Raw genomic sequence first — 26,828 nt, 5'->3', positions numbered from 1 at the left:
AGCAGTTGGAACCCCATCAGACACTTATCTCCTATCCAGTGGATAGGAGGTAAGCTGCATTAGTGGGACAACCCCTTTAACTTCCATGCTATATAAAATTCTATGCAAATCTGCTTTGCCTACATGGAGGCGGCATTACATCATGGATCCTAGTCAAGATATCTTCGTCAATAAGTCACCGCTTTATGATCAGCAATAAGCGATTCCAAAAATGAAAGGGGGATCCTCTTCATTAGCAGACCATGAATATAGGAGATAGTTGCTATATACAGTATATATAGTGACTGTAGCCTGAGCCCGTCTGTGCCCCTAATCTCTCCTGTACTAATACAATCTTGAGTAAAATACAGAAGCTTAAAGCCAAAGGTTGGCGGAACACAGCTAGTTCCTCACAACCTGCTTCCATAAACATGCATGATGTTGGCCTGGCATGCTTGTGTCCTCAATGGGAAGACACCCCTAAATAGATTAGATGGTTGGCTGTTCTAATCAAAATTGGCGGGTGTGGTCGACATTCATGAAATGTGTGGCCTCCTTTAGACATGATGTGGAAGGGGTACGACACTGTCCTGTGGTCTAAGTAGGTAGATGTGTAGTCATCTGTAGACAAGGTTTTGGAGATTTTCAGTGGAAAGAACTACCCAAAGTAACTGCAGGGTCCTATGATCATGGTCGGGAGAGGTCCATGAGCTACAACCTCGAGAACGTGGTGGTCCCAGTGCTGATTTTAAAGGTCAAGCCACATTCACACAGCCTTCTCTCCAAAAAAAAAGACACTATGAATGCTTTCCATCATAAATCAGTACTAAGCACCATATGTGCCATCATGTGTTTTCCCACAGATCAGATTCATGTACAGCCTACTAATGGAAGTCTATTGAACTCTTCTGAATAGATTTTTGACATTTTGTGTTCATTATGAAAAGACGTAGTAAAAAATGTTCAAACTGATCTAAAAAAAGAACTAAGGGAGAACATTTGTGGTATTGCATCTCAAGAATGAAAGCCAAGAGATTGGACATTTGGGAAGGGACTTTAAGATCTTCTAATCATCCTAAAGACCAGGGACAGGCAAGTCATTGATGACCACACCAAAACACATACTATTACTGACCTTGAAGGGTACCCATCTTATTAAATAACTTGACATGCCTTAGTGACGCGTCGGAAGTTTTTATCAGTGAGGGGTGGGCTGCCAAGACTCCCAATGATCACTAATACAAAGGGGCAGAAGTACTCAGGGTCTTGGCACCTGGACCACCACCAATCAAAACCTCTTACGAGTCACTGACGTGTTTTTTTTAAATGCTAGGTAGTCTATAAAAACGAAAGGGGGAGGGCACAACAATTGTACAGGCTCAGCTAGGTTTATAAGTACTATTGGTGCCAACGTTTCCTCAGGCTATTGCCTTGCAACCGTTGCTGTAGTCAGTGGGTGACCACAGCAGAGATCTAGGATGCCAAGGGTTATTGTAATCAAAAATGGAGTCAGAAAACCTTGCAGAATGCGCTAAGAAGTCATAAATGTATCGTTAGAAGGTCAATGAAACAGGTCAAGTGGTAGCTTCCACCTGCACAGACCTCATTTGCTGCAGGAGCTGGAGTTAAAACCACTGAACTAGTTAATGGAAGGGAGCCACACGATAGACATTGTGAAATCATGTATACTTCATTTTCTTGTGGGGGCTTTCAAATCTATGTGCCATCCTGAGCATGCTCAATGCAGATGTTTCCCCAAGAAGCATTGCTAGCATTCTTGATCCAGTAAAGGCCATCTGCGGCGTCTCGACCACCGCCAGTCCTAATTTCAGAAGTGCACAGAAGTTAGTATTCATACCAGTAATGTCTGTGTAATGTACTATATAAAATGGTGGTACTGGGCTTGTTCTGTAGATTCCTAGCAGCAGATAAGAGAAACTAGAACAAAGAAACCATCTCCTTTAGATCATGTGCAGGAGCCATTTCTGTCCCTGAATGCAGGACTGTGACCCAGCTGTCACCTGGAGGAGCTGCGTTCTTTGCTCACGCAGTCATCCTGTGTGGTGCTGTCTCCATTCCCCATACCACTGCATGTTCTCCTCTTCTTCTTCCGGTGTGACATAGTCTCCGCTCCAGAGCTGGAGTCGTCCTGTGTGCAGAACAAAGTGGAGCATGAGACAAGAGTCCAAGACTGTACCCTTTTCCATGAAAATGGGCCCCAATGTGCAATATCTGCAGCTTCGGAGCTAACCCCACTGCCCCATGCAGATCTTCTGAACTATCCCCTTAACGATCAGACAGATCATTCCAGAATCGCTCTGCCTGATCATAGAGAACCCAGCGCAGCCATACAGTTACACCCACACAGTCCACCATTCCCTCCCTGCAATCATCTCTCAGTGCATCAAGGAAGCATCAGCACTCAGCCTCCCGTTACAGCCAGGACAACACTGGAGTCTGGAGAAGTGAGAAACCACTGGACACCAGCCATGCAGCATTAATGCTTAGACTGTTCTCCGCCATGTTAAATGACTGCCCTAGACCACCAGAAAACCTTACATTTACCCCTTCACTGCCCTAGACCACCGGGGCTATGGATATTGACCCCTTCACTGCCCTAGACCACCAGGAATGTTGACATTAAAGAACATGGCTGCTTCCGTTAAAAAAACAACACTACACCTGTCCCCACTCAGTTCTAGTCACTTCAATGGAGTTGCAGTACCATGTGGACACCCTATGGACAGGTGTGGTGCTGTTTCTGAAAGAAAACAGCCATGTTTTTATAATCCTGGTCAATCCCTTTAACGTTTTCACCTCCCTAAGTCACCAGGATGCTGACATGAACACCTTTACTGCCACACACCACCAGGCATGATCCTTAACTTCTCCACTGCCCTAGACCACCAGGCAGGCATTCTGACAAAAACCTTCAAGTGCACTTCGCCTGGATGCTGCTTACCATCTGCCTGGATACTGGGTGGCCCTGGTCATTTATATTTATTTGGGGTGGTTTTGTATTGCCGGGATTACAGGGAGTAAAGCCCAGGTCCAAAACTGTCCCGCTCACTAGCTGCAAAGGCTTAGAGGGAACCTTGGCGGCCACCCAAAAATGCCTCTAGGATATGTCACCAATGTTTGTTATGGGACAACCCCTTCAATTCACAAATCCTCAACTGGGAAACTGATTTTCTAGGTAGCCATGCAGGCAATAAGCCAGGGACATTTACGTCCAGTGATGTTTGGTTTTAGGCGGTCATTGTGGCACTACCTTTCCTAAAGCACAAGCCTGCAGATGTACATTATAGCCGTAAGCTTTGTGCGGAAACTACTAATCATATTACTTCCGCTTGTTGCAGTTTTTAGATGCAGGATTTAGCTTTACTGAAGATCTGTCACAACAAATCAACCCACGGCTACACCCAGACCTGTAGAGACACCAATCTGCTAATGCTTATTACCATGTGCTGCCAAGTAACGGAAATCTACGTCATCTACTTATGGATGGTGAAACGCTCGCACAATACGTTAAATCCTTACCTCTGATCCAGATTCTGAAGAGCTGGAGGACGAGGAGCTGGATGAGTCACTTGAAGAGTCAGATGCAATCCCGGTTGATTCCTGTAAATCTACAGCGTCAGCCAATGCAGCCAGCTCGGGGCGCTCCTGCTTCAAGATTCTAGAAAAGGTAAAATAATGCAAAGAAGCATACTGACTGAAGTAAGCAGTAGTCAATGCAGAAGCTTATCTGGTTCTTGAAGGGCGTTTCCGCACTATGAACTCGCTTTCTCTTGACTGCTTCAATATCTCCTACTGATCACACAGAAACAGAAAATGCACAAGTATAAAATCTATGCCAGCACTTCATCCCTTACATTAAAGGGGTTGTGCCAAGTTTATAAGTGGGTTTCCCCGTAGACTTCAAGTGCCAAAAACCACTAGAGGGCTGTGTGAAAACTGCCTCCCATTGTTTTCATAGGGAGCAAATTCCTTTGTTGGTCGCGGCCATAAACAGTGGCATCCACAACAAATTCAGCTGTTAACACCTCAGCACCCTATGATCGCATCGCTTGGGTGGGTCGACGGGGTGAGAAAGAACCTCTTTCCTCACTCTAACCACTTAGATCCCAACATCAAAGGGGTTAAACTGCCTGGATTAGCATGGTCTCTGATCCCGGCATTGAGAGCATGGTGCTAGCTATATAATACAACCAGCACCCAAAAGAGATGGTGCAGGCACCGCTCCTACGCCAGCACCATGCCATAGTGGTAAAGCAGCTTGCTGGAAGTATGTACTTCCTGCAACGTATTATTATGGCACGAGGCAAGAAAGGATTAATGCCTCCTTTACTGATTTTTTTCCTGTTTCTTTGGGCTTGTAAAAACGCCTTGAATTTCATGCATTTTTTTTTACCAGCTTTTTTGTTTTGTTCGTTTGTTAACATGCTTTTTTCTGGTGTTTTTTTCAGTCCATGGGAAAGGGGGGAAAAGGAAAAAAATGCCCTACCTTGAGCACGGTGTTTTGAAAAAAATGCCATGGACCCAAAAAGCACCAAAAAAATATACCACAAACAAAAAAAGCACTGTTTGCAGTGCATTTCCCTATAGACGTTAATAAAACTTCTGGTACTGGGAGGGCTGCCTATGGACAAATACAATTCTCGAGATGCTGATCTCCGGTGCCCTGTTGATCAAAATAGTACACTATGGGTTAAACATGTTAGAGGTGAGGGATACTGGGAGGTAGTGATATACTTCACAGTCATCCAAAGGGGTCTAAACAGTACAGCATGGAGATCGGAACAAAAAACGCTCAGACCTCTCCACAGTGCTGCACCCCCCATATCTCCTCCCTTACCTCTACCATCCTACCCATGCTTTATGTTCTGCCAATGAAATGTGTTACCCCGGACAATCAGCTTAATTCCCAGCCTCTACTTGCTTGACCACCAAACACTTTTTAGGCTAGGGCTACACAACGACATGCGTTACACGGCATAAAGGGTAAACTACATTGCAACATGTGTCGCATTACATTCAAATTTTTTTAGTGCGACACCAATGACTTAATTTTTTTTAAAAAGTTGTGTAGCCCTAGCTTTACCTTTTGTGTACTATTTGCTCATAGATTGTCAGCTCTTGTGAGCAAGCTACTTTTTATGTCGGATTTTGGTCTTATTGTAAAGTGCTACAGAATACACTGACGCTATATAAAGATTTTTATTAAGTTCCCTTCATTGTAATGCCACAGCCTCCTCTTACCTATACCACTTTCTGGACAGTTTGGGCCTCCCTCTCACCGTCTTGTGCCAAACCACCGGGAAGTTTGTACAACTGGCGAAGTTCTGGGTGATGGCGATAGCAGTGTCTAAGTTCAGCACAACGTGCCACCAACCTCCTGGGGGGACAGAATGATATATTTTACAGAACTTTGCAGGATTTATCGATATGGCTGCCTTATCAATATCGTGACGTACAGATGCAGCCGAGCTAAACTTGATGGTTAACGAGTTAAGTAAAAATTGGCACAAAAAAAGCGAACCCTTTCAATGTATTTCAATGGCTTTTGTCTCACGATGGCACGGGATAACAAGTGTTATCACAGTCAATTTTAGCTCGGCTACATCTGTAACTGGCCACTGGATTAAAATGTGTACATCTGGCAGCACGAAAAATCGGTCCAATATTACATACAAACTGGGTAGACGGATGTATCGTAACAAGATGCCTACTTCATATTTTTTAACGTATCGCTACACTTTGAAAAAAACTTTGATACATCATAGCGACATACCAAATGTGTTGATCCGTGGGGACCCCCATGAGTGTTAGAATGAGGAGAGAGAAGAGCTCACATAGGTGCAGAAGATGGAACCGAGACGGGCCCATAGACTTTCTATCGAGCCAGTCTCTGCAGCGATGAAAGAGAGCGCACGACATGTGAGCGTCTCTCTCTCCTCTTTCTAGTGATCGTGGGGGTCCCAGCACTCAGATGCCTGCCGATCAAAACCTCTGATGTGTTGCTGTGACATATCGAAAGTTATTTTTTTATCGTCCAGTCTAAAAATAAAAAGGTATTCAATACACTATATACCATATATCCCAAAATGTTTTCTAAAAAAACAAAAATGCAAAATTCAAAGTTATGACAACTGGAACACAGAGGGAGAGAAATGTCTTTAAAGGGTTTGTCTCACTTCAGTAAGTGGCATTTATCATGTAGAGAAAGTTAATACAAGCCACTTACTAATATATTGTTATTATCCATATTGCTTCCTTTGCTGGCTGGATTCATTTTTCTATCACATTATACACTGCTCGTTTCCATTGTTACAGACCACCCTGCAATCCATCAGTGGTGGTCGTGCTTGCACAATATAGGAAAAAGCACCAGCCTGTGTGTGCTGCCATGGTCCCGGCCACCAGAGAGGCTGACGCTTTCATCTATAGTGTGTAACTCCTTCGCTACCAGTGCCGTACATGTATGGCGCTGGAGCGATGTGTAAACATGGTGCCCGCTCGCACGTGCAGTGGGTGTTGCTGTTTCAAACCGATCACAGTAATTATAAGCTTTAGATGCCGTCATCAAGTGAGATCACGGCATCTAAAGTGTCAAAAACCCAGAAGCTTGTGCATCCTACCGCCATCCCCTGCGGCCAATGGGGATGTCGGTAGTTGCTTTGAATGCGCTGGGTCTCGCTGAAGAAACCCACAGCATTTTCATGCTGCAGTTCTTATTTTGGACACCAGATGGCAGGCCAACATAAGAAATGAGCAATAGACAGTGATACTTATTTTAAAAATACATGATTGTTCAAAATTAAAAAACAGATTTTATAGGCTCATTTGAGCTTCAAAATCATTACAAAGAATAAAAAAATTAAAAAATATATAAAAAGTTTAAAATCACCCCTTTTCCGTATAATAAAAAAATAAAATACCTAAATAACAAAAAATATAAACATCATGGGTATCACCGCGACTAAAAACGCCATACTATTAAAATATAGAAATATTTTTCCAATATTGCGAACGGCGTAACGGAAAAAAGGGTCAAAATGTCCAATTTGTCATTTTTTCATTGCTTCTTACCCCCAAAAAAGTCACGCACTCCAAAATGATATCAATAAAAACTACAGATTATCCTGCCAAAAATGAGCCCCCACACAGCTCAGTAGATATAACTATAAACAAGTTATGGGGAGTCAGAATATGGTGATGTAAAAAAAATTATATATATATTAATTTTTACACTATTTAGACATAGAAAAACTATACATATGAAGTATCGTTGTAATCGTACTGACCCAGAGAATGAAGGGCATGGGTCAGTTTTGCCGCAAATGAAACAACATTGGGAACAAAACCCGTAAAACGGTGGAGGAATTGCGTTTTTTTTTTCTTCCAATTCCACGCAATTTGGAATTTTTTTTTACCGCTTCCCACTACATTGTATGCCATAATTAACGGTGGCATTAGAAAGTACAACCTGCTCCTCAAAAAATAAGCCCCTATACAGCTATGTGAACAAAAATATAAAAATGTTATGGCGCAAGGAAGATGGGGAAGAAAAATTAAAACGAAAAAACCTCCGGTAGTGAAAGCGTTAAAGGGGTTCTGTCACTTCAGCAAGTGGCATTTATCATGTAGAGAAAGTTAATACAAGGCACTTACTAATGTATTGTGATTGTCCATATTGCTTCCTTTGCTGGCTGGATTCATTTTTCTATCACATTATACACTGCTCGTTTCCATGGTTAGGTTACGACCACCCTGCAATCCTCTCTGGTGCCTGAAACCGTGGGAGTTCACATAGGCTGGTGTATGCAAGCAACCATGGAAACGAGAAGTGTATAATGTGATGGAAAAATGAATCCAGCCAGCAAAGGAAGTAATATGGACAATCACAATACATTAGTAGGTGCCTTGTATTAACTTTCTCTACATGATAAATGCCATTTGCTGAAGTGACAGAACCCCTTTAAGGATCGGTCATTGGTCTTAGCTGATATATCCCTGCTCCTGCAGCTTGATGGCTTATCACATAACTATCCATGACAGTCAAGTCCATTATCAAATGGATACACTGGACCTGCCAGATGATTAATGCATGAACAGACGAATAATGTGATCCTCAATACAGAACATACACGAGATGAATGTCCGCTGTACTTGAAGATTTTGGGGGAGAATGACCTACTGTCTAATATGAGGATGTCCTGACTCACTCTACGGCAGATGTCATTATGGTTCGGGCATGCTGATACACTTGCAGACTATATGATCAGTCGCTAGCGCACTTACTCCTTTCCCAGACCACTTCCTTCGGGGCTGGCAATTTGCTAAGCTATAGATGGATGCACTCTGCACATGACTAGGTGGAGACCCGACTCGATGGTATATGGCATACCGATCATGTCACTGAGTCAGATTACATTAATAAAAAAAACAACAATATCAAGCGTATGATGATATAAACTATTCATACCATGGTGCAACCATATACCAACAAGGGTTACTGCGTGTCAGAAAATAGGGCGAGGCTGAACGCCGACACTAAGCACGAGAAGCATTTTTGGCATGGGTCCAGATGTTCAGTCTGGCACAGGCTGCAGCTGTACGTGTTGTGTGTAAAGACAAAAGGTCTCCCTTTGGTAAGTATTACTTTACTGTAGGAAATCGTACTGCATCATGAAGTTTACAAATACCCCTGCAATGTGCTGGTGCCACCTCCCAAACCCACCTAAACAGATGCAACCTGCGGACCATGGGCATAAACACTACCTCCACCTTAAAAGGGGTGGGCTCACCAGAGATATTACGCTGGCATATGCTACGCATCCGTTTGCAAGGGATGCAACCAGTATGAGATACGTCGATTGCACGAATGGACTGGAAGTGGCTTTCTACTGCAATCAGGTGGCAACATGCTGTAAATGAAGCTTAAAAGGGTTGTGCCAAGTTTTTGAAACCATCTCCTATCCGGGTGATAACTGATTGGTAACGGTCCAACTGCTAAGACCCCCACCGACCCCAAGAACGGGGGATCCCGTTCCCTTGATCTGATGGAGAGGCAGGTCGGGCACGCACCCTGTCTGAGACAGAGCTCTGTGCTAAGCAGGGCCGGCCTTTAGTGTGCGGGCTCGCCATAGCAACAGGGGCGCCGGGCGGCCGACAGCTCGCAATGTAATATGCGGCAGGCGAGGCGGCACTTGTGTTCTCCCTCGGGGCGGGGCAGGCACTGAGATGAGCCAGGGCTGGAGATGATAGTTCTCTGCCCCGCCGCCGATGTTCTAGTGCGCCCCCCCCCAGTATAAGAAACATTGGTGGCTCAGTGGGAAGTGCCAATGAGGGTTAAAAAATAATTAAAAAAATTAACTCACCTCCTCCAGTTGATCGTGCAGCTGCCGGTCTCCTGTTCTTTCTTCAGGACCTGTGGTGACGTCACTGAGCTCATCACATGGTCCATTACCATGGTGATGGATCATGTGATGTATCATGTGATGAGCACAGTGATGTCACCACAGGTCCTGAAGAAAGAACAGGAAACGATCAATTGGAGGAGGTGAGTTAATTATTTTTTAACCCTCATTGGCACTGCCCACTGCGCCACCAATGTTTATTATATTGAGGGGGGGGGGGGGCGCACTGCGCCACCAATGTTTATTATACTGGGGGGGCGCACTGTGCCAATGTTTATTATATTGGGGGGGGGGGGGGGCGCACTGCCCCACCAATGTTTATTATACTGGGGTGTTGGGGGGGGCGCACTGCGCCACCATTGTTTATTATACTGGGGGGAATTATGGGCCAGTGCACAGGTGCGGTGATCGGATGGATGTTCTCAGCTGGACACCGGCCGACACTGCGCATGCGCTGGGAGCCTCACCAGCGGTTAGGGTAGGGAAAAAGCACTGGCCCGTACGCAATTTTTCCCTTCCCTAACCGCTGGTGAGGCTCCCGATGCATGCGCAGTGTCGGCCGGTGTCCAGTTGAGAACATCCGATCACTGCGCCTGCGCACTGGCCCATAGTTTTTCCCTACCCTAACCGCCGGCGAGGCTCCTGGCGCATGCGCACTCTGCTGTGAAATTTCCCTAACCTGTCGTTGTGCGCCTGCGCGGCGCTGCACACCTCCTCACGTCATGTCCGGTGCGACCGGAAGTGACGAGGGTAGGGAAATCTCACGAAGTAGGGAAGTATAACATTACACGGGCCTTTGGGGTGTGCGGGCTGGTAACTACTTGGTTGGATAGTCAGCCAGCCTATGCCATGAACAAGCAGTGTTTTTTTGTTTGTTTTTTGAGGGGGGGGGGGGGGGTGGCGGGGTGGAGAGGCACCACAAGGTTAGCTCGCACAGGGCGCCTGAACACCTAAGAGGCCGGCCCTGGTGCTAAGCTATCTCCGGCAGTCCCACAGAGAATGAATGGGGTGGCATGCCCAACCTGTTCTCAGTGGGGGTCCAAGTAGTCTCCCCCCCCCCCCCCCCCAGTGATTAGTTATCCCCTATGAGGTGGATAGAGGGTAACTTTACACAACCCCTTTAAAGGGGTTGTCTCATTTTTACACATATGGGATATGCCGTAAGTGTCCAATAGGAGTGGGTTCCACCTCTGGGGCCTGCTATCTCAAGAATGGAACCCTGCTGTGTGGCTCTCTCCATTCACTGCTATGAGACTTCTGAAAGTTGTCAAGTAAGTGCGCTCAGCTATATTTTGTAGTCCCATAGCAGTGCATGTACAGAGCCAAGAATGGCCAGTCACCTCTACATTCCCAGCGTACAACAGGGCCCCGTTCTTGAGATAGGTGCAGGTCCCACCTATTGGACCTGCTCCTATCAGACATTTATGACATATCCTGTGGATGCGCCATAAATGTCCAAATAGGAATACCCCTCATGGTTTTATTAGGTTACTCCTAACTCAACAAACCCAGCTCTGCTACATCTGTAGGGATTGGAAAATGTATTTATTTACCTGGTACAAACACAGTTTCTCCCGACTTCTGCAGGATCTCTAAAGGCTTAAACTCAGCAGGCCAAGTGGGCAGCAATGTACGGGGATAGATCACGTTAAACCAAGTGATGGCCTCGTCCTGCTGGTTACCTCCTTCTTCTCTTGTCACCTTGATGAGCTCACGTGGAGTATTGGTGGGAAAGAGGCACCAGCGCTTGTGTCCATGGACCAGAGAGTTCCACGCACTGGTTCCTAATGGGTCAATGTGAATTCCTGTTCCGGAGCGGGAAGGCCCCATCACAAACCATCTGGAGTGAGGAAAAAGCAAAGAGTCATTTTACCGAAACCTAGACATCAGTAATCTCTAAAAAAAATCCTGACATCACTGTAGACCAGTGGCCTCCAGCTACGTAAAACCACAACTCCCAACAAGCTGCAGTTTCTCCATTTCCAGAATGGGGTTTTCCCATCTCATTAAGTTATGAAATATCAGTAGGATAAGCCACTGTTTGATGATCGACACCTACGGATCCTGAGAATGCAGCGGACGCTGTGATGGTGTAGCACTACATGTTCATCACGGTTTCCCCCCTGCAGCACGAACCCATTCAAATTATTTGGGCTGGTTCCAGTACCTTAGCAATAGGACTTCACTTTATGCGACTGGAAAACCAATTTAACTTGCTAACTGGTAACTATGGTGCCTTCTGTGGGCTACTCAATACTTGAAGGCTTCTCAATGAGGAGGAACTCATAAAAAATTATGTATTTTTCACTTTATAAGATGCCCCCTTTCCCCCCAAACTTTTTCCCCCCAAAGTGCATCTTATAAAAGCGAAAACTAATGAGCACTTTCATTATTGTAGCGCTCACTAGTACGCAGGAGGTGTGGGGAGCGATGACTATAGCGCTGCTAGCACTCGCTGTACTCACCACTCCCTGGTCTTCCTCTGGGCGCCACTCTGCACTGCTGCGACTGCATGCAGCATCAGGACGTAGTGCCCGCATGGTGACCTGGAGTAATCTGAGGTCAGGTCACAGTGCAGACCAGGGAGTGGTGAGCGCAGGACGCCTATGTGCCTCTTATACTGCATAAAATATGGTAAATATATTGCACAACATTACACCCATCTCCAATATAAATCCCAATGCAACAAATGGTAGCAAAAATCAAAGTTTGGCTGGCTGCCAAGCAAAGACACTTTACAATAGAGGCCGAGGACTTACCACTGGTAACCTCATACCTGTACGGTGGTCGCCTTTTCTCTCCTGCGAACTGAAAAAGGTCATCTTGAAAGTATTTAGGCACGTCGTAATCCTCCAGCAATTTCCGCCGTTTAGGGTGCTCCCCGTAGCTGCTGTCAAAGATGTACAAGGGACTGTCATCCCGGGTCCCTTCCATGTACTCAATGTAATATTTCATCTTCATCTTCACAGAATAGCCATCGTTGTCTTCTCCGCACTTGAACTTCTGGTTGCGGTATTTGCGTTTGAGTCTTTCTATGGTCCATTTCTCATGGGCGGGCCACCCCAGCGTGGCATTTTGGATCACCACCGGCTTGTAGGGTTTCTCAAAGCGCTCAATGAATTCTTCTGGTGTGAGCTGCAGGGTGTCAACGCGCTCGACATTATCCTAGAGGATGAACAGGAGGAATACATTATCAGGGATATACAGACGACGAAAGGGCAGGGGGGTATTAAAAGGAATGTGTCATCAAAAAATTATCTATTGTGTAATCAAGTTTTTAAAGGAATTGTTAAAGGGCGTTCGTGCTGTAAGTGCCCAGAGGCGGCGTTCGTGCTGTAAGTGCCCAGAGGCGGCGTTCGTGCTGTAAGTGCCCAGAGGCGGCGTTCGTGCTGTAAGTGCCCAGGCCTCTAGGCATACCTAACTCCTCCCCATTATATCGTCTGGCCAGCCCTTTCATGTTACATCATCATCTCCAATTCCCGAGATCCCGCACGTGCACAGTCTGCAGCGGGGCCTGGGCATTGCTACTGCTCACTGCTGTCTCTCCCCGCTCCGCCTTCTTTACCAGAAGACAGCGCGTGCGCACTGCTGCAAACGAGGCCGATGCCCTCAGTGGTTATTGGAGTGCAAATGCCCAGGCCCGGCAGCGAACTGTGCACGTGCGGGATCTCGGGAATTGGAGATTATGATGTAACATGACAGGGCTGGCCAGACGATATAATGGGGAGGAGTTAGGTATGCCTAGAGGCCTGGGCACTGACAGCACGAACGCCGCCTCTGGGCACTGACAGCACGAACGCCGCCTCTGGGCACTGACAGCACGAACGCCGCCTCGGGGCACTTACAGCACGAACGCCGCCTCGGGGCACTTACGAGCCCTCATTTGCATAACATTATAACCTCGTTTTTGCAGCTTTACAGAATTGGAAAAACAAGAAAGGTACCGTTATTATTGTGTTCGCAGTGCAAAACATGGAAAGCTGCTGACAGACTCCCTTTAATATTGCATACAATGTAGTGGGATGAATACATTTACATTGTAGTAGTTTAGGAATTTTGGGATCTACCGATGGATATACCGTATTTTTTTATTGTTTAATTACAGGAAAAGGGTGTGATTTAAATGTTTATATATATATATTTTTTTATATTTCTAAAAACTTTTTTCACTTTTTTTTTTAAGCCCCTACAAGGGGTTGCCTTTCCCACACACTAATGTGATTTAAAGGGGTTATCCAACCCCTATATAGACACCCCACCCAAATTCCCAGGCAGCTTATATAGATTATACTTACCCCGCTCGCCCGTCACCCCACATGGCCACCGCCGCATCTCATCCGCGATGCAGCAGCGGCCATACGGGGATCAGGACGCGGCAGGTGATGGGGAGTGGGGTAATTATAATCTATATGAGGTGCCCGGGCATGGGTGGGGTCATAATAGTGGTTGGATAACCCCTTTAAAGGGGTATTTTCATCTCAGACTATGGGGGCATATTGCTAGGATATGCCCCCATTGTTTGATAGGTGCGAGTCTCACCGCTGGGACCCACACCTGCAATGAGAACGAAGCGGGGAACGCTGTGGCTGGAGGACCCCGTGTTTCTCGGGGTCTGATCACCACCAATCGCTGCTCAAATAGAAGTGAATGGGAGCACACTGCGCATGCGCGGCCCATGCTCCCATTCATTTCTATGGGGTAAACGGTAATAGCCGAGGCAGCACTAGGCTATTTTTGGCGGCCCCAAAGAAATGAATGGAGGACTGCTGCGCATGCGCACTGCGCCCTCCGTTCATTTCCCGGCTCTGTTCTCCTTGTAGGTGTGGGTCCCATTGTCTGAGATGGAAAAACCCCTTTAATACATTAGTGTATGGAAAAATTCAGTACTTTACAATGCAGTGCTGCCACCTGCAGGCCAACATTGGAATATACTTGTGATAGGCCAGGTAGCCTTGTACAGGCTCAGGCCTATCACCACTGAGGCCGAGTTCACACTTAAATTATTTGATCAGTTATTTCCATCAGCTATTGTACTTGGCCATCTCTGGCAGTCCCATAGAGTTCAATGCAGCTGCATCTGCCACTCCATTCCAACAGGGTACAGGGGCCCCTATTCTAGTCATCAGCAAGGACCCCAGTGGCCGGACCGCTGCTGACCATACACTTAGCCCCTATCTTATGTCAACAACTGAATAGTTCTAGCAGCTGATAGTAGGGTGCAGTGTACTACTACCCCCCATTTCCAATCTGAAACGGACGACCTTTCCTAAGCACAGGCCATCAATATAAAAATCCTAAAAAAAAAAAACCTTTTAAAAGGAACATCACCCCAGTGCCCTCTGGTGGAGACATACGGTAGTGATAGGCCGATTCTGCCGCAGTGCTGGCATCACGCTATGCCCTATGGCAGTGACAGTCACTGTGATGGCGGTCACCATATCTTTCCAGGAGGCTGAAGAGACCAAACGTCACCTACTGCAGTGGACCGTCCGCTCAGAATCTTGTGTCAGTTGAAAGTAACAGAAATTTCTGAGCAGCGACAACAGGTCTGATCCGTACAGAGGTGACTCAGAGACAGAAAGTCTTGGGACTACCAAGAACTGCTATGTCATATGCAGGCAAGTACGCCCGTTGCCCCCGTGGCAGGCAAGTACGCCCGTTGCCCCCGTGGCAGGCAAGTACGCCCGGTCTTTCCATGGCAGGCAAGTACGCCCGCTGTCTCCATGGCAGGCAAGTACGCCCGGTCTTTCCATGGCAGGCAAGTACGCCCGCTGTCTCCATGGCAGGCAAGTACGCCCGGTCTTTCCATGGCAGGCAAGTACGCCCGGTGCCCCCATCGCCCGGTGTCTCCATCTCCATGACAGGCAAGGACGCCCGGTGTCTCCATCTCCATGACAGGCAAGGACGCCCGGTGTCTCCATCTCCATGACAGGCAAGGACGCCCGGTGTCTCCATCTCCATGACAGGCAAGGACGCCCGGTGTCTCCATCTCCATGACAGGCAAGGACGCCCGGTGTCTCCATCTCCATGACAGGCAAGGACGCCCGGTGTCTCCATCTCCATGACAGGCAAGGACGCCCGGTGTCTCCATCTCCATGACAGGCAAGGACGCCCGGTGTCTCCATCTCCATGACAGGCAAGGACGCCCGGTGTCTCCATCTCCATGACAGGCAAGGACGCCCGGTGTCTCCATCTCCATGACAGGCAAGGACGCCCGGTGTCTCCATCTCCATGACAGGCAAGGACGCCCGGTGTCTCCATCTCCATGACAGGCAAGGACGCCCGGTGTCTCCATCTCCATGACAGGCAAGGACGCCCGGTGTCTCCATCTCCATGACAGGCAAGGACGCCCGGTGTCTCCATCTCCATGACAGGCAAGGACGCCCGGTGTCTCCATCTCCATGACAGGCAAGGACGCCCGGTGTCTCCATCTCCATGACAGGCAAGGACGCCCGGTGTCTCCATCTCCATGACAGGCAAGGACGCCCGGTGTCTCCATCTCCATGACAGGCAAGGACGCCCGGTGTCTCCATCTCCATGACAGGCAAGGACGCCCGGTGTCTCCATCTCCATGACAGGCAAGGACGCCCGGTGTCTCCATCTCCATGACAGGCAAGGACGCCCGGTGTCTCCATCTCCATGACAGGCAAGGACGCCCGGTGTCTCCATCTCCATGACAGGCAAGGACGCCCGGTGTCTCCATCTCCATGACAGGCAAGGACGCCCGGTGTCTCCATCTCCATGACAGGCAAGGACGCCCGGTGTCTCCATCTCCATGACAGGCAAGGACGCCCGGTGTCTCCATCTCCATGACAGGCAAGGACGCCCGGTGTCTCCATCTCCATGACAGGCAAGGACGCCCGGTGTCTCCATCTCCATGACAGGCAAGGACGCCCGGTGTCTCCATCTCCATGACAGGCAAGGACGCCCGGTGTCTCCATCTCCATGACAGGCAAGGACGCCCGGTGTCTCCATCTCCATGACAGGCAAGGACGCCCGGTGTCTCCATCTCCATGACAGGCAAGGACGCCCGGTGTCTCCATCTCCATGACAGGCAAGGACGCCCGGTGTCTCCATCTCCATGACAGGCAAGGACGCCCGGTGTCTCCATCTCCATGACAGGCAAGGACGCCCGGTGTCTCCATCTCCATGACAGGCAAGGACGCCCGGTGTCTCCATCTCCATGACAGGCAAGGACGCCCGGTGTCTCCATCTCCATGACAGGCAAGGACGCCCGGTGTCTCCATCTCCATGACAGGCAAGGACGCCCGGTGTCTCCATCTCCATGACAGGCAAGGACGCCCGGTGTCTCCATCTCCATGACAGGCAAGGACGCCCGGTGTCTCCATCTCCATGACAGGCAAGGACGCCCGGTGTCTCCATCTCCATGACAGGCAAGGACGCCCGGTGTCTCCATGACAGGCAAGGACGCCCGGTGTCTCCATGACAGGCAAGGACGCCCGGTGTCTCTATGACAGGCAAGGACGCCCGGTGTCTCTATGACAGGCAAGGACGCCCGGTGTCTCTATGACAGGCAAGGACGCCCGGTGTCTCTATGACAGGCAAGGACGCCCGGTGTCTCTATGACAGGCAAGGACGCCCGGTGTCTCTATGACAGGCAAGGACGCCCGGTGTCTCCATGACAGGCAAGGACGCCCGGTGTCTCCATGACAGGCAAGGACGCCCGGTGTCTCTATGACAGGCAAGGACGCCCGGTGTCTCTATGACAGGTAAGGACGCCCGGTGTCTCTATGACAGGTAAGGACGCCCGGTGTCTCTATGACAGGTAAGGACGCCCGGTGTCTCTATGACAGGTAAGGACGCCCGGTGTCGCACCTCCACGCTCGGGGTCACAGTAAACACATGGGCGCTATGTGACGCACTACAGGACGGAGGCGGGAGAGCGCTCACCAGCACGCTGCCGGGGCTCAGCCCGTACACCTCGGCATAGTTGTGACGGATCCAGTCCTGGGAGTCCTTCAGCTCCGGCCGGGCGCTGCGCTTCGCCTCCTTGATCCGCTTTTTACTCTTGTGGTTCATCCCGGTGTCTCCCGCTGCTCCGACCACCGATCTCCCCTCTGCTCTCAGGCCCCGCCCACTTCTCCCGAACCCCATCCCTATTGGCTGACAAGGAAGCAGGAAGCATCACGCGCCGCTGCCTGCGCTGTCTGTAGTAGGCGGCCATCTTGAGAAGGGCACTGCTACACTTGCCGTGACGCGGAGCGCCTGCTGCGAGCAGCTTTGCTGGCACTGTTCAGAGGTCGCTTCGTTTTTTTGTACCGTCTGCTTTGGAAAGCAAGTATATGCCAATAACGGTACGAGTTAACCAGCCCATAAAATGTGTTCGGGCGCCTCTACCAATATGGCTGCCGTTCCCTCCACTGTCAAGCGCGCAATCACTGTGCGACAGTATGGCGCCCACGTGTAGCGCAGGGCGATGTCTGGGGGTGAGGGAAGGAGAGAGCCGCTGGTCCTGTCTCGGGAGTACGTGTTTCTCCAGGATGAGGGTGGCGGAGGAGCGGAGCGGTCCCCGGGGCTCAGGCTCCGCATCCCCGAGGTGCATGTTCATGGACTGGCCGCATGGGGCGCCATGGCGTACGTGCGAGAATGCAGGCAGCGGGTTAACCCCTGGCGTGCCGGCCTGTAGAGGTAGTAATTGTGAAGAAGTGTGTCATGCCATAAGTGGACTGACTAATGAAGTCTGCAGTGCTATTGGATGGTGACAAAGGGGCACTACTATCATCCACGGCGGGCTTCCTTCCGCTGAAATCAGAATTGTGGCGCTAGGGTGTCCGTAACCTTAATTATAGCGTTCGATTATAAGTAAAGCGTCTGGATCCCCTGAACGACAGAGATAATTGTCCTCTGATGTACCTCAACGACTTACGGCCCGCCGAGGTGGGAAATATAGTAGCGCGCTATTTTTTCCTATTAAATATGCCGGAATCTGCAAAGGAGGGTCCGAGCGGAGACTTAAACGGAATCTTAAAGAGCAGCCGGAGCCCCGTACATTTTTACAGCGTCTGTAAGATGCCCTGGATAAAGGGTAGGATAGTGACGGGCTTTACCATCATGCAAACCAAGAAAATGCTTGGGGCCCCTGGGATCAGGGGCCCACCGTCGACCACAAGCGGTTGGCTGAAAAAAAATACCCCTCAAAAAAATGAAAGGAGCGTACCTTAAGCGTATGCAACCGCTTCAGATGCATAGTGCCCCGGTCACCGCTGAGAAGTGCAACGGGGGCCCCCAGAAATGCGAAATCGCGGTGCACTGGCTGCTTAAACTGTCTTGAAAAGATGAATGAGCGTCTCTGCCCTCCAGTAAGGAGTGTAGGCGCACCCATGATCGTCTCCTTAGAATATCTTACACGTACTCTAGCATCCGAAAAAAAAACGATCCTTTAAAAACAGGCTCTGTAGTGTTCATTCCGTGTGTACTGACTGGAAGGGCACTAGAGAAGGAGCTATTGTAAAAAGGACATTTCCAGTTTCTATAAGACCCTGATCTATGTGAAAAGGGTCGACCATGCCCAGCGAATTGTATGCATAAGGGCTCATGCACGTGGCCGTGCCCGTATTGCGGCCCGCAAACAGCAGGTCCGCAATATATGGGCGCCGGCCGTTTGTGTACCGCATCACGGATGTGGACCCATTCACTTGACATGTTCTATTTTTTTTTGCAGTGCAGACGGATCACTGTTGGATCAAGTTGAAACCGCACGGATGTTGCCTGTGCATTGGGGACTGCAAATTGCGGCCCCCAATGTATGAAACGGCCGTGTGCATAAACCCAAAGTTCTATTCTAATGGATTGGATGCGGACATGATACTTGCTGGCTGTGATGGCTGCTCAGGAAGCAGAGCCGCCCAGCGGATAGTCGTTTCTCTCCGCGCCCAGTGGCAGGTTGGAGATTATGCCTGGACGACTCCTCGCTATAAAACTGCTCTGTCGCTTCAGTGGTCCCCATGGGTCGTAGTTTATTTTCATGCAGCGATGGCATACTGTACACCGTGTGATATATTTGACAGGAAATGCTGTTCCTCCAGTCAAATTGACAGAGCCCATTATAAGTCAATGGGGTCCATCAGATATCAAAGGATGGGTCATGTAAAGGGTCCACGGCAGATTTTACACATCGGAAAATTGCAACTTATCTGCCAGAATCCCACAACGGTAAAAAATGCCCCAACTGCTGCGGTTTATGTTCACAGTGTGAATACTGCGGGTTTGTCCCATTAAAGGCGCTGTTTAGGCCTGGGGAGCTTTTCTGCAGATCCCCCACATGGCCAGATCTGTGGAGGGAATCATACCTACCTGATCCCCGCCAATGGGTTCCAGATCCATTGCTCGCCCAAGGGTGCCACAGATATCCCAGCGTCCACATCTGGTTTGGTGCGGGTGACGTAGCTGCTTAAGCCACTGATTGAAACTGGGTCACAAGACATATGGGTGTCACGTCACTGTTGTAGCGGCCATGTCACCTGCATCAAACTGGATGTTGACGCAGGGAGACCCGGGGGAGCAATGGATCCAGAACCCTTCAGAGGTGATCAGGTATGATTTCCACGGTGTCTGGCCACGTTGGGGGATCTCTCCAAAAGGCCTCCGAGGGTGAACTTGAGACAACTTATCTCCTGTCCACAGGGTAGTGATTAAGTGCCTGATCGGCGGGAGTCCAACCACTGGGGCATCGCCTACCATGAGAACAGGGGCCTGTGCTCCCAGTTTGAATGGAGCGGAGGTCACACATGCACACTCCTGCTCTGTTCATCTCTGTGGTTCCGCCGAGGGCTTTTACTCCCATACAGCCCCTGTCATGGCTGGTCAATATGTGCTGAATCCGTTGCGGAAATCTTTTAGGATCTCGTCCACTTTGCTGCTTCTGTATTACGCTATGGATTTTCCGTGTACATTTCCACTGGCATATGATGTGTAATATGTTATATATAATATCTGTTCTCCTGTCATCTTGCAGGTTCTGGACTCGGAGTATGGGATGTATGTTTGGCCATGTGCCCCCGTCCTTGCCCAGTACATCTGGTTTCACCGAGCTTCAATGACTGGAAAGAGAGTGCTGGAGGTCAGCCATGTCTTCATGTAGGGTACACCCACTTACTCTCCTCAGCTCAAAATGGCAGGGAGCAAAAGGCAAATCCAACTGCGAAGTTAGGCTTTAAGGTGCCCGTACACATTAGATAAATGTCAGCACTCATCGAATGTGTATGGTGGTCTCCTGCCTCTCCTGTAATGGCAGATGTCGAGTAGGAAAGAAGGATGGGGCAGTTGGATTTCAACATGTCTGATCTTCAGGAGATAAGCCAACACCAGAGATGTCTGCTAGTGGCTTATTCCCATTTCCCTATTGGGAACACATGCATGCTTGGCTGAGCGTAGTATGCATGTGTTTGGGGGGGCAAAAGCTGTCAGTTGATAACTCTAAAGCTTGGGGCTGTCTATGTATGGTGGGTCTACCGTTTTTTCCCCAATGGCAGATACGGAGGGAGAGAAGGATTAGGCAGTTGGATATTAACATGCCCGATCCTTTTATTCTTGGGGAGACAGGTGATTGACAGCTTCTATTTCCACTCTTTTCATTCAGAACACATAGTTGAGGGATCGGGAGAGATGGCGTCTGAAGACAGCTATTTAGTGTGTATGGTCTCCTTAAAACTGACCATAGACATGCATGCTCGGCTTATCAATGTGTTTTTTACAGGTGGAGAGGACAATAAGCCTCTGCCATCAGTGAAGAGTTGGGAGGCTCCGTATACATTAGATGTTCAGCTGGTCTTGCCAAAATTGGCAGTGGTCATTCGTATGGCTGTGTGCATGAAGCCTGAGAGCCATTGTCTAATCTGTGAATGTATGCCTTGCCTTTATAGGTTGGCGCCGGTGTGAGTCTCCCTGGCATCGTGGCTGCTAAGTGTGGAGCCAACGTCATACTGTCCGACTCAGTGGTGCTGCCACAGTGTCTTGAGAACTGTTTAAGGAGCTGCGCTCAGAATAACCTCACTGAAATACCAGTCATCGGACTGACATGGGGCGAGATATCACCCGATCTGCTCGCCCTGCCACCCATCGACATCATTTTGGGATCTGATGTTTTCTATGAGCCAAAAGGTGAGTCCACAAACAGCCAGTAAGTTACCAGAAGGCCCTGTTCACACAGTGTTTGTTTTTTTTACATCCTATTGTTCCACTGTTTTCAGTGGGTGGCTGTTCTACTGTTTGTGTGGCCGGCGACTTAAAGCCACGAACAGTGCTGGAAGCCGCGGTGGGTGTCTGTTCGTGGTTTTGCACTATTCAGTTGGGCCACAAGCGGGCCCGCAAACTGAAAAAACACATCAGAAACCACATCGGGTTTTGCATTTGCTGAATGCTAAATCCTAAATTTGTGCTACAGGCAGGTTTTTTATTTTTGCAGATTTTGAAGATGTTCTGGTCACTGTGCATTTCATAATGGAAAGAAACCCCAGCGCTGAATTCTGGACGAGTTACCAGGTCAGAAGGTAAGTCAGCCCAGGGGAAAGAATGGTACTATTCCTGGAAACAGCAGACCCTTTAAACCCCTTACAACCATGTGCTATTCATGTACGCCACTTGGTGCTAGGCCTTAATCCGGAGTATATTAAAGCTCCTGCAATCTAGCACGAGCAGGTCGGGTTCCTGGCTGTCACCGTCAGCGGTTTGTTACCGCTTCGGTCTTCTTCTGTGCTTGGTGCATAGCGCTATGCTGTCTTGGGGACAGAGCGGAGCTGCAGGGTCTTAGCAGACTATGATCAGTTCTGCCTTGTACAATGCCCCCAAAGGGGCTGTTTTCCCTCTGTGACTGGGGCTCTTTTGGATATTTTTTATTTTTTTAAATTGCTTATTTCTGCTGTAAATTGGGGTGTCTTTGGCCTCAGTTACAGGGGAAATGTAGCCTCCTGACAGCCACTGTAGAGCTAATTTGGGTCTGCTAAGACCCAGCAGTTACCCAGAGATCACATGATCATTAGGAATGAGGAGGAAGTGTCATGTCCGCATACTCGGCTGTATACACACAGCTGGGGAAAGGACGGCAATAAACTGTCTCTGCCTTCCTCATGGGGAGTCCGGCTGACAGCTGGCTCTCAGCTACTGCACACTCTTCAAAAACTGTGTGAACAGCTCAGAAATTTTTAAAGGATTTTAAAAGTACTGACCCATCCTTAGGATAAGCCAATAATATCTGAGACCTCTTCACAGTCTACGAAGCATAGCACCATACAATGTATAGTGGTTGTGCTTGGTATTGCAGTCCAATCCCCTTCACGTGAATAGGAGTGAACCCACAAAGGCCATGTAACCGATCAACGTGACATCCCAGGCCAAGGAAGAGGCCCTTTCAAACAGCTGTTCAGAGTTGGATCCCCCACCAATCAATATTGATCATATAAAACCTGGAAAACCCCTTTAAGGCTACTTCACCCAGAGTTTTTCCTCACAGTAAACGGCTACTAATGAGAACTAGACATTTCTCACTGAACATATTCCAAACTTTCTTGTGGTCGCTTGTACTCCCGATTTATGCAGAGCTGTGTGAAAAGTTAGTGAGCATTTAAAATCCGCCATGTGTACTAGCCCATAGTTATTTTACATTTAGCCTTCCCCATTAGGTAAGCAGTCTGCTGCATATTACTCCATTAACTAATGTATCCTTGTGTAATCATATGAATGTTCCCCCTTAGTGCCAACTGGTCCATTGAGTCTCTCCTCCACAAGTGGCACCTCAGATGTTTGAACATCCCCCTAAAGACGTTTAATGCTGATGGAGAATGCCTGGCAGGATCCAAACTCCCAGGAAGGCACAGTATTCAGATGATGGTCATCACCTTGAAAAGAAATCTCACAAACTGACCATCTGCTCCGGTCATAAGGACATTTACAGTGGTGAAAGGGGATGAGATACTTCCAGTGCCAGGTTCCTGGATGAAGAACATTGGACTGATATCTAGTGGTGGGGAGGATATGGAGTCCCTGCAGATAGATGGGGGCTGCCTCTTCTATGTGGGAGGTACAACATCCTGGATTGGGCTACTAAATCCAAAAGTTGATCTCAAAAACACACTCTAGTCAGATAGGGTTGACCAAGAACATGAATGTATGGCCACCTGTAAGTTCTTAGAAAAGCCATGCTAGGTTTTATTATAACTGGTAGATGAGACGGAGGCCCCATAATGGAGCATAAGTCCAGAGCTCCTGCTTGTTTGGTATGTAGCTGTACAGTATATGGGGCTGTAATACCTGCTGATACAGCAGTTCAGATAGGAGATACCATATGACTGATGTGCATTACATAACATCACACACTACACAGCTTGTGATTTGAGTGCGGTCCTGCATGCGATCTACAGTCATTACCTGTGGCCTCACATTGTAGACTTTTCCAGCAAAATTCAATAAGGGTCCATTCAGACGTCTGTAGTGTTTTGCGCTCCGCATATCGCAGACCGGAAAACACTATCGCCGGCACTTAATAGTGGATTCCTATTGTTCCGCAGCTGTGGACAAGGATAGGACATGCTCTACGGATGTCTGAATGGACCCTAAGGCTGAGTTCACGCTTCAGTTTATTTGGTCAGTTATTTCCATCAGTTATGAGCCAACACCTGTGGTGAAGCCTACACAGATCAGGATAGATCAGGGAGGTCAAAGATAGTTGAGTGGGTTGTCTGTCCCAGCACCCTTAATCTGGGTGCAAGTGAATGAATATGAACTGCAATTCTAGACACAGCCTATGGTCAAGAGTGGCGCTGTTGCTGGAAGAAATTGGCTCTCTGAACAGTTTCACAGCGGAGGAAGAGCAGCATTTATGTATTCATGAGCCATGGCTGACTGATGAATGATTTTACAATTCTTGCCACTGGTTTATACTTTTTTTGGTGGCATATTCTGCCGCTAGTCTTTTGCCATCAGCGTCTGTCCTGCACCCTTTTGCCATTGTCAGTGGGAGAGATACAACTTTGAAATGTGTCAAGTGATGCAGATGATCACCACAACCTTATGTCTAGTCAGGCAGTAGCTTTCTCCTCAGGATAGGTCAATGTCAGATCCTGCAGGTGGTCTGGCACCCCCCCTGTTCAGCTGTTTGTGGTAGCCATCCAACATGTTGTAGACTGAGCTGTTTGGGGGCAGTACTGCAGCAAGTCCATCTACTACATAATGGACAGAGAGAGCCCTGTAGTTACCCACAAATAGCTGTCAGTGGAGGTGCCAGACCACCTCCAATCTTATGTAATATAAAAATAGATAGACATGTAATCATTCGCCTTATATTAGGTTTCATGCTTTTTCAGGGCTTTTAAAAGTGTGTTATATAAATCAGCGGTTCCCAACCGCCGGGCCCTGGAGATTGTTTGCTGGGCTGCAGCAATTCAGAGGAGCGGAGACGCCAGGCGCATGCGCGCACAGCGAGCAGCCGTACATCGGGAAGGAGGGAGAGTGTTCCTTCCTTCCAACTGTGATGCCGGCCAGCCACTGCCACCAATGAAAATGCTTCAAAAGGGCTAATGAGGCAGGGATTGGTTAGGTCCCACTGCCCCACCAATGAAAATGCTGAAAAGGGCTTGTGAGGGAGGGATTGGTTAGGTCTCACTGCCCCTCCAATGGAAATAAACATGACAGGCCGAGGGGTTAGGTGGGTTGTCTGCATCCAGTTTCAGCTGGTATCTGAGGGAGTGAGCGGGAGTATGACCAGCAGTTCCTCTTTCATGTCACCTTGAAAATATCAGCAGTGCAGCAGAGACCAGTGGCCACTAGACCCTAGTCAGTTTTGTGCAGCAAATTCAGGTATAGTTACCATGTCAGCCTGAAATAAAGGCCAGGAGATATCAATGTAATAGTAATGCCTATTTCACACTGATTCTGCATTATGGTGAGTTGAGTCATATTTAAATAAATGTAATCGTTATATATTTTAATATGCACCTTTGTGAATCAGTCATCACTGACCAGCACCCTGGGATACAGGCAGAAGAAGTTTCATGGCCCCTCTGACTGTACAAAACGGACGAACAAGGAATTTTGAAACCTTGTCTATCACACCTGAGACTTTTTGAGGGGGAAGAAAGGATTTTTGACACGTTGAGTTAATTTTTGAGACGGGCAGGGGTTTGACTTTTCCCAATTTAGAACCCAACCGATTTGATAGAGGAGCTGACAATTTCGAAAAAAGCTGTTTTCTAGGGATTCTTTTGAGTTTCCTACTACTAGAAGATTGTCTCTGTAGGGAACAATGATGATGTTTAGTCTTCTCAGATGAGCAACTACCTCTAGTATGACCTTGGTTAAATACCCTTGGAGCAGAAGTGATTCCGAAGGGGAGAACCTGGAACTGGAAATGTTGAAGAGCCCCTCCCAAGAAAACTGCTATCCGAAGGAAACTCTGAGACTTTTCGCATACCGGAATTTGATAATATGCGTCCCTTAATCTAGGGAAGCCAGAAAGTCTCCATTCTTTTAGCAGATTTATGGTAGATTTTTGTACACTCTATTTTGAATTTTTCGTATATGATGAACTTGTTCAGGCTCTTCAAGTTTATTATCAGACGGAATTTCCCGTTTGTTATTTTTACCCAAAAAAATGTCGAATAATAACCTGTTTGTTGTTGGTGAAATGGGACTGGGACAATTGCTTTTAGAGTCAACCGCTTCAAAATGCCCTCCTCCAGTTTCTCTTGTAGAAAAGCTGATTTCTGGATCGGGGTTACCTTGAACACATCTATAGGTGGAGGAGGACAGAAAGAAATGTCATAGCCTACTGATATATTTAGAACCCACGGATTCAAGGTAATTTCTTCCCATTTCTTTGCAAAGGACTTTAATCTTCCGCCTACCTGATGTCTGGTGTCATCGTTTAGAGCTCTTGGGGTTAAACAAAAAACCTCTCACTCCAACTTTTTGACGTTTACCCTCTGTCAGATCTTTTAGACTGGAAGAAACCTCCCTTTTTAACCTTCTGAAAGGGAAATTTCCTTTTTATTTGTTACCCCCGTAAAGGATTTTTTTTTGAGTCAGAAGCCTTCTCTAGGTCCTGACCGAACATTAAATTTCCGTGAAAAGTGAGACTACATACAGGTGAAACTCGAAAAACTAGAATATCGTGCAAAGTTCATTTATTTCAGTAATGCAACTTAAAAGGTGAAACTAATATGAGATAGACTCATTACATGCAAAGCGAAATATTTCAAGCCCTCATTTGTTATAATTTGAATGATTATGGCTTACAGCTTATGAAAAACCCCAAAGTCACAATCTCAGGTACCCTTTGCTCAGGGGATGTGGATTAATTAGCTGACTAGAGTGTGACACTTTGAGCCTAGAATATTGAACCTTTTCACAATATTGTAATGTTAAGTTGCATTACTGAAATGAACTTTTGCGAGTTTCACCTTTAGCTTCTTTTTT

General features: G+C 48.0%; 2 protein-coding genes across 3 annotated transcripts; one reads left to right on the top strand and one right to left on the bottom strand.

The window, feature by feature from the left end:
• Positions 1–1,310: 1,310 nt before the first annotated feature.
• Positions 1,311–17,490, bottom strand: JMJD6 (jumonji domain containing 6, arginine demethylase and lysine hydroxylase). Its single transcript, XM_040434859.1, has 6 exons — positions 17,313–17,490; positions 12,178–12,566; positions 10,955–11,241; positions 5,242–5,377; positions 3,520–3,658; positions 1,311–2,128 (listed from the first exon to the last, which is right to left on the bottom strand). Exons 1-6 carry the CDS (start codon positions 17,439–17,441, stop codon positions 1,997–1,999), a joined length of 1,212 nt encoding a protein of 403 aa, XP_040290793.1. The 5' UTR covers positions 17,442–17,490; the 3' UTR covers positions 1,311–1,996.
• An 89-nt stretch (positions 17,491–17,579) lies between these two features.
• On the top strand, positions 17,580–23,923 carry METTL23 (methyltransferase like 23). Of its 2 annotated transcripts, none has more exons than XM_040434861.1 (5): positions 17,580–17,716; positions 20,377–20,481; positions 21,284–21,521; positions 21,826–21,910; positions 23,111–23,923. In XM_040434861.1, exons 1-5 carry the CDS (start codon positions 17,705–17,707, stop codon positions 23,277–23,279), a joined length of 609 nt encoding a protein of 202 aa, XP_040290795.1. In that variant the 5' UTR covers positions 17,580–17,704; the 3' UTR covers positions 23,280–23,923. The 2 variants fall into 2 exon arrangements, with proteins under 2 accessions (XP_040290795.1, XP_040290794.1); XM_040434860.1 differs by lacking the exon at positions 17,580–17,716 and adding an exon at positions 17,801–17,958.
• Positions 23,924–26,828: the final 2,905 nt, after the last annotated feature.

The sequence above is a fragment of the Bufo bufo genome, chromosome 6 (genome assembly GCF_905171765.1).
Source record: "Bufo bufo chromosome 6, aBufBuf1.1, whole genome shotgun sequence".
Lineage (NCBI taxonomy): Eukaryota > Metazoa > Chordata > Amphibia > Anura > Bufonidae > Bufo > Bufo bufo.
Note: the sequence above shows the minus strand (reverse complement) of the source record. Positions and strands in the feature narration are given on the sequence as shown.

What these genes read in the sequence shown, in the direction of transcription:
- JMJD6 (XM_040434859.1), bottom strand. Translation starts at nt 17,441, where the DNA reads ATGAACCACAAGAGTAAAAAGCGGATCAAGGAGGCGAAGCGCAGCGCC. An exon ending in CTGTCCAGAAAGTGGTATAG is followed by an intron (nt 3,659 to 5,241) that starts GTAAGAGGAGGC and finishes TACCTTTTCTAG; the next exon opens with AATCTTGAAGCAGGAGCGCC. An exon ending in CTTCAGAATCTGGATCAGAG is followed by an intron (nt 2,129 to 3,519) that starts GTAAGGATTTAA and finishes TTCTGCACACAG; the next exon opens with GACGACTCCAGCTCTGGAGC.
- METTL23 (XM_040434860.1), top strand. Translation starts at nt 17,839, where the DNA reads ATGTCTGGGGGTGAGGGAAGGAGAGAGCCGCTGGTCCTGTCTCGGGAG. An exon ending in TCAGGCTCCGCATCCCCGAG is followed by an intron (nt 17,959 to 20,376) that starts GTGCATGTTCAT and finishes GTCATCTTGCAG; the next exon opens with GTTCTGGACTCGGAGTATGG. An exon ending in TGTTTTCTATGAGCCAAAAG is followed by an intron (nt 21,522 to 21,825) that starts GTGAGTCCACAA and finishes TTATTTTTGCAG; the next exon opens with ATTTTGAAGATGTTCTGGTC.